The 16,330-nt window shown below is 37.6% G+C and overlaps 1 protein-coding gene across 4 annotated transcripts in view; it reads left to right on the forward strand.

Annotated features, from left to right (window-relative positions):
• LOC139118872 (ectodysplasin-A-like) overlaps window positions 1–16,330 on the forward strand; it is a 133,875-nt gene that overhangs the window by 4,417 nt on the left and 113,128 nt on the right. For 3 of the 4 annotated variants that reach the window (XM_070682393.1, XM_070682391.1, XM_070682390.1), the window contains exons 5-8: window positions 8,834–8,998; window positions 9,634–9,786; window positions 10,507–10,529; window positions 11,033–11,096. In XM_070682393.1, the coding sequence (XP_070538494.1) occupies window positions 8,834–8,998; window positions 9,634–9,786; window positions 10,507–10,529; window positions 11,033–11,096 (405 nt within the window). Of the gene's footprint in view, window positions 1–8,833; window positions 8,999–9,633; window positions 9,787–10,506; window positions 10,530–11,032; window positions 11,097–12,112; window positions 12,238–12,673; window positions 13,048–16,330 lie in introns of those variants that run through there. The other variant, XM_070682392.1, reaches the window with a different exon arrangement.

Raw genomic sequence — 16,330 nt, forward strand, 5'->3', positions numbered from 1 at the left:
CAAGAAAAAAGATGTTAACATTGGATATTTTGGGATGCACTACCTATCTGGGCTGGTTTTTGATTTGCATGTACCGCAAAAAATGGCCAAAAATGGGTAGGGGTAGGGGGTACTATATCCTCTCCTACATTGAGTAAACTAGCATGAAATAACACAAACCATACATTTTTGGAAAGCTGAGATTCTGCTCTTTATGAGAAACACCAACTTTAGCAAAATTAATTTGTGTACATAGAATAGGACGACTTTAAAATGAATTTTTTTGACAATTTTGAAATTTTTTACCCAAAATACCATGTAACAATTGTGATTTACTTGTTATTAAGCAAAATTTTGACAGCTTTTTGTGTTTGAATTATTTATTCCCACATATTAAACAAGAAAAAAAGTGTTAACATTAGATATTTAACTATACACTACTTCTCTTGAGTCAATTTTGAATTGCGTGTATCTGTATGGGGTGTGCAAAAGCTAGGGGTAGGGGTACAACATTCTTTCCTTGATGAAGTAAACTGGCTTGAAATGCCATATACCTTATAGTTTTAGAAAGCTTAGATACTGGTCTTTCTAAAATGCATAAAGTTTTAGTGAAAAATATGACGTCATAGAATTGGATAACTTTAAATCGATTTTTTCTGGTAATTCAGTATTTTTAACAGGAAGAAAATACGATAACTATTGTTTCCTCCTTATGAAGCAAATCAAACATATCTATGGATGTTATTTACTAATTGCAACGTGCTGAAGAAGAAAATAAATGTCAAAATTGGGTATTTACCATGCATTATTGTCTGTAGTCACTAAAAAGCAAGTTTTGCTACATTGGTATATCGTGAATGGGCATTTTATTGTTATGCAATGAACTAATGCACAGCCTTAAAAGAAGACTCGAAAACGTGCACACATAGTCATATTGCCATTTTCTCCTTCAAGTAAATAGATTATTGACGACTGTCTATTGTTTATATTCAATTTTAAATATTTTTCTATAAAATAATTTTGTTTAAGGTGTATTTTGAAAATTGTCTATGCCTCCTTGTCTTACTTAATATACAGCAAGCATTACTAACAATCTATTAGGCCGAGGCTAGAGGGGCGTCTACGTGCACCTCCCCCCTCACCCCACAGGATAACAAACCTGTAATTTTCAGAAGCCTCAGAAGCCTTGGATCCCTAGAATAAGAAATGGGATTTTAACAGACAAAATATAGGGACTCAATAGCTGTTACGGTCATATTTTGAAGGGTACCACAAAATCACGATTTTGTGACCCACGTGGATTTTTGTCAAACCTGTCTTCTTGTACGTGATCTGCTTAGCTTACTGTTAACATGACCTAGGTATGGGGTATCATTAGAAAGGTAATTCATTCTTCTTGAAAATGGTATATAGCAATATGCAATATCTTCTATAGTTTTCATGAAATAGGGCCATAATTTACCCCATACCCCAAAGTTTATGTCACAAATTACTGTCAAAACTAATCTAAATTCCACCAATTATTTACCTATACATAATACAAAAGGCAATACTGTGTATTAACTTTGTCTTATTTGCTACAGGTACATGTTAGAAACTTGGAATAAACTTTTAACAGAAAAAATATTGGGATCCTGTAGCTGTAACAGTCATATTTTGAAGGGTACCGAAAAATCACAGTATTACTGACTCGCATTCGTTTTGTTAAACCTTTCTTCTTGTAAGTCTTCTGCTGAGCTTATTTTGAACATAACGAGGCCAATGGGGTACCATTAGAAAGTTAATTAACTCTTCTTTAAAATGATATGTTGCAATATGCAATATCTTCGATAGTTTTCATGAAATAAGATCAAAACTTACCCTATACCCCAACGTTTTATGTCGCAAATTACTATCAAAACTAATCTCAAATTCTACCAATTATTTTCCTAGACACATTACAAAAGGCAATTCTTTGTATAAAATATATTTTATTTGGTACAGGGACATGTCAAAATATGAGTTAGACTTTAAGAGACAAAATATTGGTATTGAATGACTGTTACTGGCATGTTTTGAAGGGTACCGTGAAGTCAGAGTATTACCGACTCGCATATGTTTTTGTTAAATGTGTCGTCTTGTAAGTTTTCTGCTGAGCTTACTTTTTACCATAGTCTAGATTATGGGCTGCCATTGGAAAGACAATTTATTTGGCTTTAAAATGACATATTGCAATATGCAATATCTTCTATAGTTTTCATGAAATAGGACCAAACCTTACCCCATACCCCAAAGTTTTATGTCACAAATTACTGTCAAAACTAATCTTAAATTCTACCAATTATTTACCTAGACATTATACAAAGGGCAATGCTTTGTATCAAATTTGTTTTATTTGATACAGGTAAATGTTAGAAACTTGAAATAAACTTTTAAGAGAAAAATATCCAGATGCTCTAGCTGTAACAGTCATATTTTGAATGGTACTGCAAAATCACAGTACTGCCAACTCGCATACATTTTTGTTAAACCTGTCTTCTTGTAAGTCTTCTACTGAGCTTACTTTTTAACATAATGTAGCAAGTTGGGCATCATTAGAAAGGTAATTTACTCTTCTTTAGAATAATATATTGCGATATGCAATATCTTTTATAGTTTTCATGAAATAGGACCACAACTTACCCCATACCCCAAAGTTTTATATTCCAAATTACCGTCAAAACTAATCTCAAATTCTGACAACTATTGACCGGGACATAATATAAAGGGCAAAGATTTGTATTAAATTTAGTATATTTGCTTTAGGTTCATGTTAGAAACTTGAAACGAACTTTTAACAGAAAAAATATTGTGATGCTGTAGCTGTAACAGTCATTTTGAAGGGTACCACAAACTCACAGTATTGCCAACTCGCATACGTTTGGTTAAACCTGTCTTATTATAAGTCATCTGCTGAGCCTATTTTTTAACATAACCCGGCTATTGAGGTATCATTGGAAAGGTAATTTTTTCTTCTTTGATATGACATATTGTAATATATAATATCTTCTTAAGTATTCAGGAAATAAGACCAAAACTTACCCAACACCCCTAAGTTTATATTGCAAATTACTATCACTACTATCTCAAATTCTACCAAACTTTTACCTAGACATACTACAAAAGGCAATGATTTGTATGAAATCTGTTTTATTGCTACAGAGACATGTTACAAATATAGGATAGACTTTTAACAGACAAAATATTGGGAATGAATGGTTGTTGCTGTCATGTTTTGAAGGGTACTGTAAAGTCTCAGTCTTGCCCACTCGTATGTGTTTTTGTTAAATGTGTCATCTTGTAAGTCATCTGCTGAGCTTACTTTTACTCTAACCTATCTTATAGACTATCATTGGAAAGAAAATTTATTTTGCCTTAAAGTGACATATTGTAATATGAAATATCTTTAATAGTTTTCATGAAATAGGACCAGACTTACCTACCCATATCCCAAATTCGCAAACTGCAAAGTTTTCGAACAGATGTAGTTTGCAAATAAAACTAAGGGCTGGGGTAAGTTTTTTGCCATTTCATTACAACTTCAGATGATAATACACTTTATCATATGCTAAAATAAAGAGTGATAAAAGCTTTGTAATGATACCCTATAATCTGTGTTACGGATAAAATAAAGGTTGGCAGATAAATTTCAAGGAAACTTGATTAATAAAATTTCACGGGTTTCAGCAACATATATCCTGCCATCCTTCAAACTATGATGCTAACAGCTATTAAATCACAATAATTATCCTGTTAATGGTATCTTTCATAGTTGGAAATGTCTCTGTAACAAATAAAATATGTTTCATACAAAGTTTGTCTTTTTTATACAATTTATCGAAATTAAATGCTAGTTTTGACAGTAATAGACAACATAAAACTTTGGAGTATGGGGTAAGGTTTGGTCCTATTTCATGAAAACTATAGAAGATATTGCATATTGCAATATGTCATTTTAAAGCCAAATAAATTGTCTTTCCAATGGCAGCCCATAATCTAGACTATGGTAAAAGTAAGCTCAGCAGAAAACTTACAAGACGACACATTTAACAAAAACATATGCGAGTCGGTAATACTCTGACTTTACGGTACCCTTCAAAACATGCCAGTAACAGTCATTCAATACCAATATTTTGTCTCTTAAAAGTCTAACTCATATTTTTGACATGTCCCTGTACCAAATAAAATATATTTTATACAAAGAATTGCCTTTTGTAATGTGTCTAGGAAAATAATTGGTAGAATTTGAGATTAGTTTTGATGGTAATTTGCGACATAAAACGTTGGAGTATGGGGTAAGTTTTGATCTTATTTCATGAAAACTATAGAAGATATTGCATATTGCAACATATCATTTTAAAGAAGAGTAAATTAACTTTCTAATGGTACCCCATTGGCCTCGTTATGTTCAAAATAAGCTCAGCAGAAGACTTACAAGAAGACAGGTTTAACAAAAACGAATGCGAGTCAGTAATACTGTGATTTTTCGGTACCCTTCAAAATATGACTGTTACAGCTACAGGATCCCAATATTTTTTCTGTTAAAAGTTTATTCAAAGTTTCTAACATGTACTTGTAGCAAATAAGACAAAGTTAATACACAGTATTGCCTTTTGTATTATGTATAGGTAAATAATTGGTGGAATTTAGATTAGTTTTGACAGTAATTTGTGACATAAAACTTTGGGGTATGGGGTAAATTATGGCCCTATTTCATGAAAACTATAGAAGATATTGCATATTGCTATATACCATTTTCAAGAAGAATAAATCACCTTTCTAATGATACCCCATAACCTAGGTCATGTTAAACAGTAAGCTCAGCAGATCACGTACAAGAAGACAGATTTGACAAAAATCCACGTGGGTCACAAAATCGTGATTTTGTGGTACCCTTCAAAATATGACCGTAACAGCTATTGAGTCCCTATATTTTGTCTGTTAAAATCCCATTTCTTATTCTAGGGATCCCAAGGCTTCTGAAAATTACAGGTTTGTTATCCTGTGGGGTGAGGGGGGAGGTGCACGTAGACGCCCCTCTAGCCTCGGCCTAATAGATTGTTAGTAATGCTTGCTGTATATAAAGTAAGACAAGGAGGCATAGACAATTTTCCAAATACGCCTTAACAAAATTATTTTATAGAAAAATATTTAAAAATTAAATGATAACAATAGACAGTCGTCAATAATCTATTTACTTGAAGGAGAAAATGGCAATGTGACTATGTGTGCACGTTTTCGAGTCTTCTTTTTAAGGCTGTGCATTAGTTCATTGCATAACAATAAAATGCCCATTCACGATATACCAATGTAGCAAAACTTGCTATTTTAGTGACTAGAGACAATAATGCATGGTAAATACCCAATTTTGACATTTATTTTCTTCTTCAGCACGTTGCAATTAGTAAATAACATCCATAAATGTGTTTGATTTGCTTCATAAGGAGGAAACAATAGTTATCGTATTTTCTTCCGGTTAAAAATACTGAATTACCAGAAAAAATCGATTTAAAGTTATCCAATTCTATGACGTCATATTTTTTCACTAAAACTTTATGCATTTTAGAAAGACCAGTATCTAAGCTTTCTAAAACTATAAGGTATATGGCATTTCAAGCCAGTTTACTTCATCAAGGAAAGAATGTTGTACCCCTAGCTTTTGCACACCCCATACAGATACACGCAATTCAAAATTGACTCAAGAGAAGTAGTGTATAGTTAAATATCTAATGTTAACACTTTTTTTCTTGTTTAATATGTGGGAATAATAATTCAAACACAAAAAGCTGTCAAAATTTTGCTTAATAACAAGTAAATCACAATTGTTACATGGTATTTGGGTAAAAAATTTCAAAATTGTCAAAAAAAATCATTTTAAAGTCGTCCTATTCTATGTACACAAATTAATTTTGCTAAAGTTGGTGTTTCTCATAAAGAGCAGAATCTCAGCTTTCCAAAATGTATAGTTTGTGCTATTTCATGCTAGTTTACTCAATGTAGGGGAGGATATAGTACCCCTTACCCCTACCCATTTTTGGCCATTTTTTGCGGTACATGCAAATCAAAAACCAGCCTAGATAGGTAGTGCATCCCAAAATATCCAATGTTAACATCTTTTTTCTTGTTCAGAGGTCCTAAAGAACAAAAAAATACCCAGAAGTAGGGATGTGGGGGGGTGCACGGTGGGCCCCTCCAGCCCACGGACTATAGACATGGTGATCAACAGTTGGTTGTGGGCCAAGTCGTAGCGGGCCGGTACGTTGTGGGACCGGATTCACTAGCTATATCAGTGTACGTCAACGCGGTGACCGTCTCCCAACAACATCTCACGTGTCCTGCTCTGGCTTGCCGATCATGGTCTTGAGTGTAATTTTTGTGTTAGGCATTGTGCTTGTTGCTGGTCTTCATATATAGGCAATGTTGATCATTTGAGTTATGTATTTTCACTGTACTGTACATAGCATTGTGTACAACCAGCGTGATCGCGCGCGATCAAAGCTTTTTGTTCACTGTGTCTGCGTGCAGTAAACTCAGCGACATAATGTGCTGAGTGTAGTGTCCCAATGTTCGTAGCTCTACACGAGTTTATAGATAGAAATACACCACTGAAGTTCGTTTCCAATCTTAATATTTTACTATTGCATGATGTTCAGTCTTTAAGTTACAATGGCCTTAACAAAGTGAGGGACTGCTCCCATCTCACTCCGATTGAAGTTGAGAAGACTTATGTTTACAAAAATTTATGTTTATCAACAAAAAAATCACGCACGGGCAGCGCGGCGACCACTGCGCTTTAATTGAATGCTTAACTGTTCAGCGACTATCCTACTTCGTGGCCGGCTAGTAATCCGGCGGTGTCACTTACGCGAAGCCCGTGACGAGTTCCAGTGCCGATACTTCATCTTTTACTACGGACAAGATATCCAACAGACAAAAAATGGCTATATGTTCCAAGTGGCCTATGTCCACCAGTTATTTGAAAAATTCGGCCTTCTTTTGTGAGTCTGTCACCAACTATATACAACATTGTCCAAAATTGTGACAACCCTGTCGTCTGCCAACGTACTCTGACCTGCTTACTTTGTAGTTCCGGTCCATGTGTTCCCCATCCTGCCATTCGATAGTATTTTGCGAGTGGAACCACAGAATACAGACTAGCAACGGGTATTGTTCAAGGTGTGAGGTGGTTACGTAACCCATCCATGTTCGCCTCGCCTCAGGTAGCTCTCGCCTCGCTTTTCCGAAGAGTGCCGACCATGCATCCTTCGGTAATTTTCGGATTTTCGCCAATTGTTAAGCGAAAGTATTTTCGGCAAAGTTTGTGTTGTTGTTGTCATGTGGTGCTGAGCGGAATTGGCGTGCTGGCGAAAACGGGAGTGTTTTGAGCTTCGGGAAAGTGAGTTTTACAGTTTTAAAAATTCCTCTCACATTTTTATGAATGTATAATGAGTGTGTTTGAACCAAATTTGAGAGTCTTTTATCGATACTGTCTGGTTTTACTCAATGGTTTACGGTCAGTCATACCGTCTTTTACACGTTTGTCAAGGAAGGACATGTTTATGAAACTACTGGCGTGTTATGTTTTGATTTGCGTGAAGCAGCGTTTCTGCCCCAAGAGCTCACAAAGTAACTATGGTTGCTACGCGACTTGCAGCACGATGCCATCTCGTCGTATTTTTCGCATGATCTCGTGCAATTATCAACCACAAACAAAGTCTCCAAAACGTATAACACCTTTGAAGCTCATTTTAATATGAAAAGGCAATAGTCTACCGAGACGACCGTGGAACAAAAGGCTAGCCGCGTTGCTAGTCTGTTTCTAGTCTGTGGTGGAACGAAAGACTGTTAATCATCCAATCTGAGCTCGTCTAAATTTTCTCACTACAGGCGTTGGTAGGATGGGCGCGTTTACGGCTGCGTTTACAGCCAAACACAGATATCAACAACAGACTGAACTTGTCACGTGTTCGGAGATGTAAACCGAACATAACAGTCGAGTGTGCATGCCTTATGTTCAAGACAAAGAAAAGGTTGTAAACCAACGGAAAACATTTACATAAAATAAACAAGAGCATATCGATATTTTCTAACAATTATTTAAGAAGAAAAAGTCTGCTTAAAACATAAGCCATGCACACTTAGACCCTTGACAGTCCGTTGTGACTTTTCTTTACTATTATACATACATGGGTAGGGAATGTCGCAAGCATAACCGCGAGCTCGTGCCTCGCAGCACTCGTGGCTCGCGCCTTCTGCGCTACGTTTGTGACCCCCACCGTCGTATGTACGAGAGACTACACCAATAAGAGACAGAAAGGCACAAGGGACCTTATACATGCAAGTCTTACTTGATTTCCCCACCCCCCTTAATTTCAACTTTGTATATGTACAAATCTGATCCCAGGTCCTTGGAGTTGTGAGATTCTGTTACTCCAACCGCGGGGGTGCAACCATGTCCGTGTGTTCATTGCCGTTTCTTCATCTCGGATGACCCATGATGAAACAGAATAACCCATGTGCAAGAACTGTTCTTGATCCATCGAAATTGACTGAACATTTACTAAAACCATGGTTTTCTGCTAAGTGACTGCAGGCATAGGTATTATTGGGACTTCATAAATTGTTTATCTATTCGACAATATTTGCATAATGTTAAGTTCAGTCTCTTTGTGTTGTCTAAATCGGAAAGGACCATCACCGCATACGTATCCTTTAGTACAACCATTGCTATTGCTCAAGGTCAACATCGGCAAGTCCACAAACAATTTTAAAAAACATGGGAACTTGAATGTGAAAGAGTAATTCATACTTATCAACGTAGTATGTCTATACCAAGGTCCTCCAGGTCCCGCCGGACCGCCTGGTCCCGTTGGATTTCCTGGTTCCAAGGGGGAGCCCGGTAAAGAGGGTCCAACTGGCTTACCAGGAAGAGATGGAGATCCAGGGCCACCGGGTGCACCTGGAACGAAAGGGAACTCAGGAAAGAAGAAGGACAGAAAGGGTGAGTCAGATACAGAAGAAAAGGGGGAAGTCCTGGTGTTTTTACTATGGAAATACTTATAGCACACCTTTCATCGTATGATTTTGATTTCACAACCAGGACAATATTCACACAATGAATGGATAAATTTGATTTAACTGAGGTATATAGAGGAACGATTTTCATTACATTTATTGAACCAACCATTGGTATTGTTTCATACGTTTGTGGGACAAATCAATACATGATTGCGTGATCAGTGCAATTGAAGCTGTTCCTGCTCCATGAACAATCAATCTGTCAATATCAAATTTGAGGTAGTTGCATACCAATTAAGTAAATGACCCCATAAACATTATCTCTCTTATCGTACATAACAAGGAGCGCAAAAGCAATCACAAATTATGGCATTACAATCACTCGAGATAAATTCTGCACTTTATAGGTAATAAGTGCCTCGAGAAATATATCTTTTGATACACACAAACCGAAGGCGTTTGAAAGTTTATTTACTCCACCAGCCTTCAAAATGAGGCCACACAAGCAGCAGGCCGTAAAAATTATTTAAGTATTTAGTATCTAAAACAACATGTCCGTGGAGCGCATTCTGTTTTAAAGAGAACCCTCACTCATTTACTTATTTTGTCTACGCTAAGGTTCTCCTGGTAAAGTCGGTCCAGCGGGACGCCCTATTCGTAAGGGAAAGGCCGTGAGAGCAGGTCCACAGGGGCTACCGGGAAGAGACGGAGATCCGAGGCTACAGAGTGCTCAGAGGACGCAAGGCCACCCAGGACCGAAGGGAGATAAAGGTGAGTCAGATATAGAAAAGGGCAAGCTCAGGTTGATTGTATCAGGTGAACTGTAATGCATATCTTCTATCGCACGAGTTTGGTGAGGAATGTATCAGCAAGTGAAAACGGTGCCCCATTCTCATTCATGCTAGGCTTCTTTCATCCTTTGATTTTGGTGTTAACAAAGGTATCAAGATGCGTAAGAACCCAGTTTCTTAGGGAATCATGGGTAATTACAGCACTTGCATGGCATACAAGTAACTTACATTTGTTTTCTGTCTCATTAACTTTTGTCTCGGTAAGTCTCTATGGGCTTGTCTTACAATAGATTCTACCAGCAGAGTAGGCCGGGGGGGGGGGGCATCTGATATGGAAAACTACAAAGGAGACATGCTTTTTTCAAATACTACAGAGGGGCCTTCATTTTAAAAGTCTAGTTGCAGTGTAAAAAGTCATTCAAGGATATAAAGGTGACTCTCCATGTGTTTCATTCTCATTAGTCAGTACAGTGTGGTCGGAATACAGTCCATGTGCTTTCTGTCTTATTAACTTGTCTTCCGGCTTGTCTTACAATAGCTTTTGCCAGTAAGTGGGCAAGGTACGTTCTTCGCATGCTATGGCTGAAGTAAGGTTTAAGCCATGAGACATGGCATAGCATATACCTTATGCGTGGACCAATATATAAACACAAAACATATGTGATACTTGACATAACTTTGGTTATTTTTACTGTTACAGGTGAACCTGCTGTAGGAGGTGGAGTAAGTGTAGCTCAGTTCACAATTATTTCTCCAAAACCGTCACAGCGGTTCTTCTCAAGGGATCGCACTGTGGTCATTGAGAACGCATTCCTACGCTTAACCGCTTGCGGTCGTTCATGTTTTGATTTTTAATTCAGCATGACGTTTATTGTTTGATTGTTTGTTGTTTATTGTTTCGACTTCTGCACGAGACATAACTCAATGTGAACCGTGATTGAGTACAAGAAAGTGAAATCTTCACTCAACAAACGGTTGCCCACTTTGTTCATGTTCGTTTGGCAGTACACAAAGTCAAAGAAACAGTGAAAGTCCACAACCAAAACAAGTGACTTGATAACTTACATTTTTTGTGTGTGTTCATTTTTACCAGCTACTCGCTGCCCATTTTAAAGGCGACAACAAAGAAGCCGTGCTCACCGGTCCACGTTAGTGTCATTTGTGACGTCTTTTTTTCCTCTCAACGTCACGTCGATTCACACGTTTTATTCATTTTGTTTCATTAGTTGAGCACCGCAGCAGCTCATTTCGTGGGCGATCGCGAAGAAGGAGGTGCAATACAGGTTGAAGGTAAGGGCGCCACAGTTACCAGAGGGTTGGACTGGGTTCTCAGTTTGTGAAAAGTGTTCATATTTTAAAGGAGCAGTGGCTGACTTTTGATAATAAAATTTTCGCTTTTTTTGTTTTGCATGTCAATCGCAAATTCTTGCTCTACTCCCCAAAGCATGTTGAAACACTCACTAGTTCGTCAACACACTGTCATTCTTTACATTTTACTTCTAGTCCGCCGTACCAGAATCCACTTGTCTCTTAGCTTTGAGGTCATCATACTTTAGGGAGAAGAATAATGATGAAAAGAAGTGAAATTTCACCAAACGTATAGCTGCTGTTCCTCTAATTTTTTATAGTTTGACGTAGAGGTAGCATCTTTTCTAATATTCATGTATGCTCTGCACGCATTGCGTTGGCAAGATATGTGGCTCAAACGTAAACTAACAAAATAAGAAGGTAGTCTGTTGCAAAACGAGAGGAGACAGAGAAAAACAATAGTTCCCCTTTGTTAACTTCCTTGTATGTTTCACCAATCCATTACGGAGTACACAAAAAAAAACATAATAAAAATAATTTGAAAACTATGCATCATCTGGTAGCATAAGTAGTTTTAACATATATCTTAAATTATAATTTAAGAAGTCCAAGACTTTGTTTTAGTTTATGCCCACCATATACCAAGGTCGCAAGCTGTTGCATAGAGTCTCTATGAAATAACATAGTTCGTTGCTGAATAGCCAGACACATTTGGTCGACTTGCCTTGAGCAATATCTTTATGCACTTTGCATCAGTGCAATACTAACAATAGGGTTTTGTTTCGCCTTCAGGTTAGGCAGCGTATGTATTAATAGTATGATAAGATGAAACTGATTTGTGTACGTCTATCAAGAGATATTGTATGCATATTAATTGGTGACTTGTGTGCTTGCCTAGTAGCAGTACTGACGATGTACTGGACAGCTTCACTTTACTATTGGGTAATTTCAGTTTTCGATTAACTAATCCTTGGAATTTTGATTTCCCCCATCAACAGATGGTACAATTAGTTTCTGGAAATTTGCCGACTGGATGAGTGAATCTGACAAGCATAAATTCGCAAAGAATGCAGACGGAGAAATTACTGTGGAAGAGGCCGGATTGTACTATGTATACAGTCAGGTAAAGGTCATTCAGTGGAATGCTGAAAATAAATAACTTGTGAATTTTTCAAACTTGATTCAAGGAGCCCGAAATGTTACTTTTTACAACGTTATCGTTGTTCATTGAGTTAATGACAGTTTTGCAGGTCTGCTCCCCAAAAAGTTTGAACACCCGACGTTATGATTAGCCTATACTTGCTAGATACATTTGAGACTGACAAGCTAATTTCTGTCTGTACGTAAAGACATTTATCAACCAAATCAAGTAGTAAGTTAAAAACAAACGAAGACGAGACGATTTTACAAGTTGTGTTAGCTAGCACTCCACAGAACATCCTGCTTGGTGATGTTCTTAACTTACATGCACATATGAGTTAAATTTGACTTTTCAACTCATTTCTGCAAAAATAACAAGTTATGTTATTTTTTTCTCTTTCCTTTGTCTATTCTTGTAGGTAACCTATGGCGGTAACCCTTTTCTGGCCCACTACATTAAAGTTGACGGTGTGATGATTTTCATTTGTAATAATTATATTCATGGTTCAGAGTCACAGATAACTTCTTGCCATACGGGAGGCCTTGCCGACCTGAAGACCGAATCTAAAGTTGAAGTCGTTGTTCATTTCGTGTCTGAAGTTCAACGCAACCCTCAAACGACCTTTTTTGGCCTAATTAAAATTCAGTGATAGGTTCGGGGGAAAATACAGTTCACAGAAACGTAGATATAAAAGAAAAGAGCATTACTATTATCAGTCCGGGTTATGTCCATATAGAGGATAGAAGGGAAGAGCCAATGGCGTACCGTATATGTAATGAAATTAAGGCAAGAACCAATCACGTATAGTATATGTAATAAGGGTCAAAGGTAACGTTGGTTCACTTTGTTCAGATAGCGATATGACCGGACAGATCCACCGATTGAGTGAGACTGTTGGCTACCCGGAAGTATCTTAGCTCCAGTCGATTGGCGACGTTCTACCGTGTTAAAAATTGTAAGATTTCTTCAGGAATAGTTTTCTAGGTTTCTTTACCCTTGACCATATTCGACAAAGAGTTATTGGACGTTTTTCGTTCTCTTTTCCAGCTTTTGGCTAACTTCTCGGCGATTGATCCGGCGCGCGTTTTTCTGAGCAAAGGGTCAATCGTACCGGGAAATGCATGGTGATCGAAAAAATCGTGCTCCATCGTGCTCCGATGACCGACTAAAACAGTTGACCAATCTTTGCAAAGCTTGAAACATTCTCCATACTGCAGATTACAAGGTTAAATTGAAATTTGACCAAAAATAGGCGATATTTGGCGACAAATAACTTACTGTAGATTTACAAGGGTCAAATGTTGATTTCTAGGAGTCGTACCCGGCCAGGAAATTCATCCAAATAAGTAATTTTCAATGTACTAACCACTTGTGTCGGTCACCATCTCGACCGTACTAAACATTGTGAGTAACGTCTACATCTAAAAACTACCCAGTGCTAAAAATAAAGGGCGAAATCAAGCCGAAAAGTTCCAAACTCGTTGCAATGTACGAGCCCAGGTTTGCATGTTTTATTATTCGTGACGTCGGTGGCGGCAGGTTCGCTGATTGGTCAATCGTACTATCCTCTCTATGGACATAACCCGGACTGATTATTATTATCTTTTATTTCAGGTCGATGACCCATACAATAAAAAATATATATACTCAGAAAACTACATTAAAATATTTAAAAAGATCTTAACATTTTTGATAAAAAACCCAGTAGAGAATACTCCGACTTTATCACGTGCAAAAGCCAAGTTTGTAGTCTCCGAACAAAAAATACGAGATTTATTCTATGGTCGTTCTACGTTACGACAGCCTATGTCATCAATTTTGGTGCGTCGGACCTTTTTTTGCGTCGATCTTCCGTATGCTCGTCAATGTAAACAAACAACATGGCGGCCGGTATTTCTCCCACGATCAAAATGTGTTTGACGTGAAAATATCGTTAACATTAGTAATGATTACTACAGTCTTACAAAATACATCACCTTAGCAAATTTTTGAGTCCTCGTGTTTCAGTTTTGTCGCCAATATGCATGGGGTTCGTATTCGTATAGACCCTGCCGACGCCTGAACGTTCGACGTACTGCGTACTTTCATGCGGTTGACATACGGTTTCCACTGAGGCCAAGGGGGTCAAGTGCAGTGTTCAGGTCTCCAAAAGTCATGCAATGAAATCGATATATTCACAGACTACGACAATAATAATCCGAACAATGTAAACACAAGAGTGTACCGCCTGTATATTCGGAAGGAATTATGTGAATAATTTGCGGAAACAACGAACTCGAAGCTGGTCGCGTTACCGTGGGTTCCGTAAGCATTGCAATCAGGGTCACGCGCGACGTTTACAGTGTTCGCGCCGTCGAGATTCAGTAGATTTTTGTTCCCGAAAAATAGCGTATCTTCATCTGAGGTAAATTTCTCGGTCTAGGCTATGTTTGAAATAGTGTATAACTTTGCTGGAGGTACGTGTAGGTCGTCTGGCATTTGCTCCCTACACGAGCGAACGTGAACGCCGCGTTCCTGGCTCACGCGACGGACGACTGGAAATGATTGACAACTCGCGCACGGCGTATTGATATTATTCGTAAAGTAGTTCAAAAGTTTAAACGCGGAATCGTCATGGAAAACCTCTTTTACTTTGCAAAAAATATCGAATTCTTGGCTTGTGCATGTGATAAGACTCGTGGTGACACGGTCATTATGTCACTCGTATTTTCCTTCGCTGAACGAAGAAAAATATTAGGGAATAATATCTAAGTGTTTCCAAAAGCTGGAATGAAAATAATAGTCGGGCGGAGTGTACACAGCTGTAAATAACTATTTCTGTTAGCCGACAGACTTTGACAAAATGCAAATAATATCCTACGATGCAATTATGTAAAATTAAAAATATTTCTAACAGCAAAATTATGACTAATACTGACATCACAAACTAACCGTATCGTATTATTATAGGCCACCTTCAATTTCGACATTTGTTTCACACTATATTTACACCAAACATTTAAACAGTAAACACTGTACAAAAAAAAACTTTTGTAGTGAGTTGCTTTGAAGCATTGGCATTAGACGAACTTGACACATTGTCTAAATCGAGGTGTTGCCAACACTGTCAGGTGTAATTATCAGCTGAGGAGTAATTCCAGTCGACCACAGAGAAATCAATTCTGCCAAAGTTGAAACATTGTCTTACAGCAGGTCAGATGTAGTCAAAACAAGTCATTGACAATGACATAGTCCCCACTTGTAATAGGAGTATTAGTCTTGATGGGGCAGGGAAATGTGGTCATTAAGAAGTATCACTGGAGTGTATATGTTGAAATCTATGGGCACAAGGGTCTATGTCGTTGTTCCCAATTTGAAACAAATGAGGCATGTCTAAGTTATGGTTCTAAATTGGGAAAAAAGATCAGACCTCTAGCTGTATTGGCTAGCCAAGAAATACATATGTGCATAAGAATGAGGTACAAGATGTGACATCTTAAGGTCTAACATCCTATCAGAATTGGAGGGTATAGAACTTGTGGTTACCGAGTTATGCATATATATGTATAATCAAGGTCAAAGGTCATCAAGGTCACGTGACATTTTGAAAAAAAATTGTATTGCTAATTAATCCCTATACGCCAAAAATCAGACCTCTAGCTCTATTCCCTTGCCCAGAATTAGATGTGTCATGTCAAAGGTCATCTAGGTCACATGACATTAGGTCAAAAAATTTCTATCCTATAGTTATCCCTATATACCAAAAATCAGACATCCAGCTCTATGGGTTTGCTCATAATTAGATATACGCATAATTAATGAGGTACAGTATGAAGCATCATAAGGTCTCCCATCATACCATACATGAAGGGTGTATCACTTGTGGTTACTGAGATATGGACAAATATGTATATTTGAGGTCAAAGGTCACCAAGGTCATGTGACATTTTGTTACCCCTATATACCAAAAATCAGACCTCTAGCTCTATTGGTTTGCTCAAAATTAGATATGCGCATAATTCATGAGGTAAAGCGTGTGTTGTCATAAGGTCTCCCATCCTACTAAATATACAGGACATAGCACTTGTAGTTACGT

This window comes from Ptychodera flava, chromosome 19 (genome assembly GCF_041260155.1).
Source record: "Ptychodera flava strain L36383 chromosome 19, AS_Pfla_20210202, whole genome shotgun sequence".
NCBI lineage: Eukaryota > Metazoa > Hemichordata > Enteropneusta > Ptychoderidae > Ptychodera > Ptychodera flava.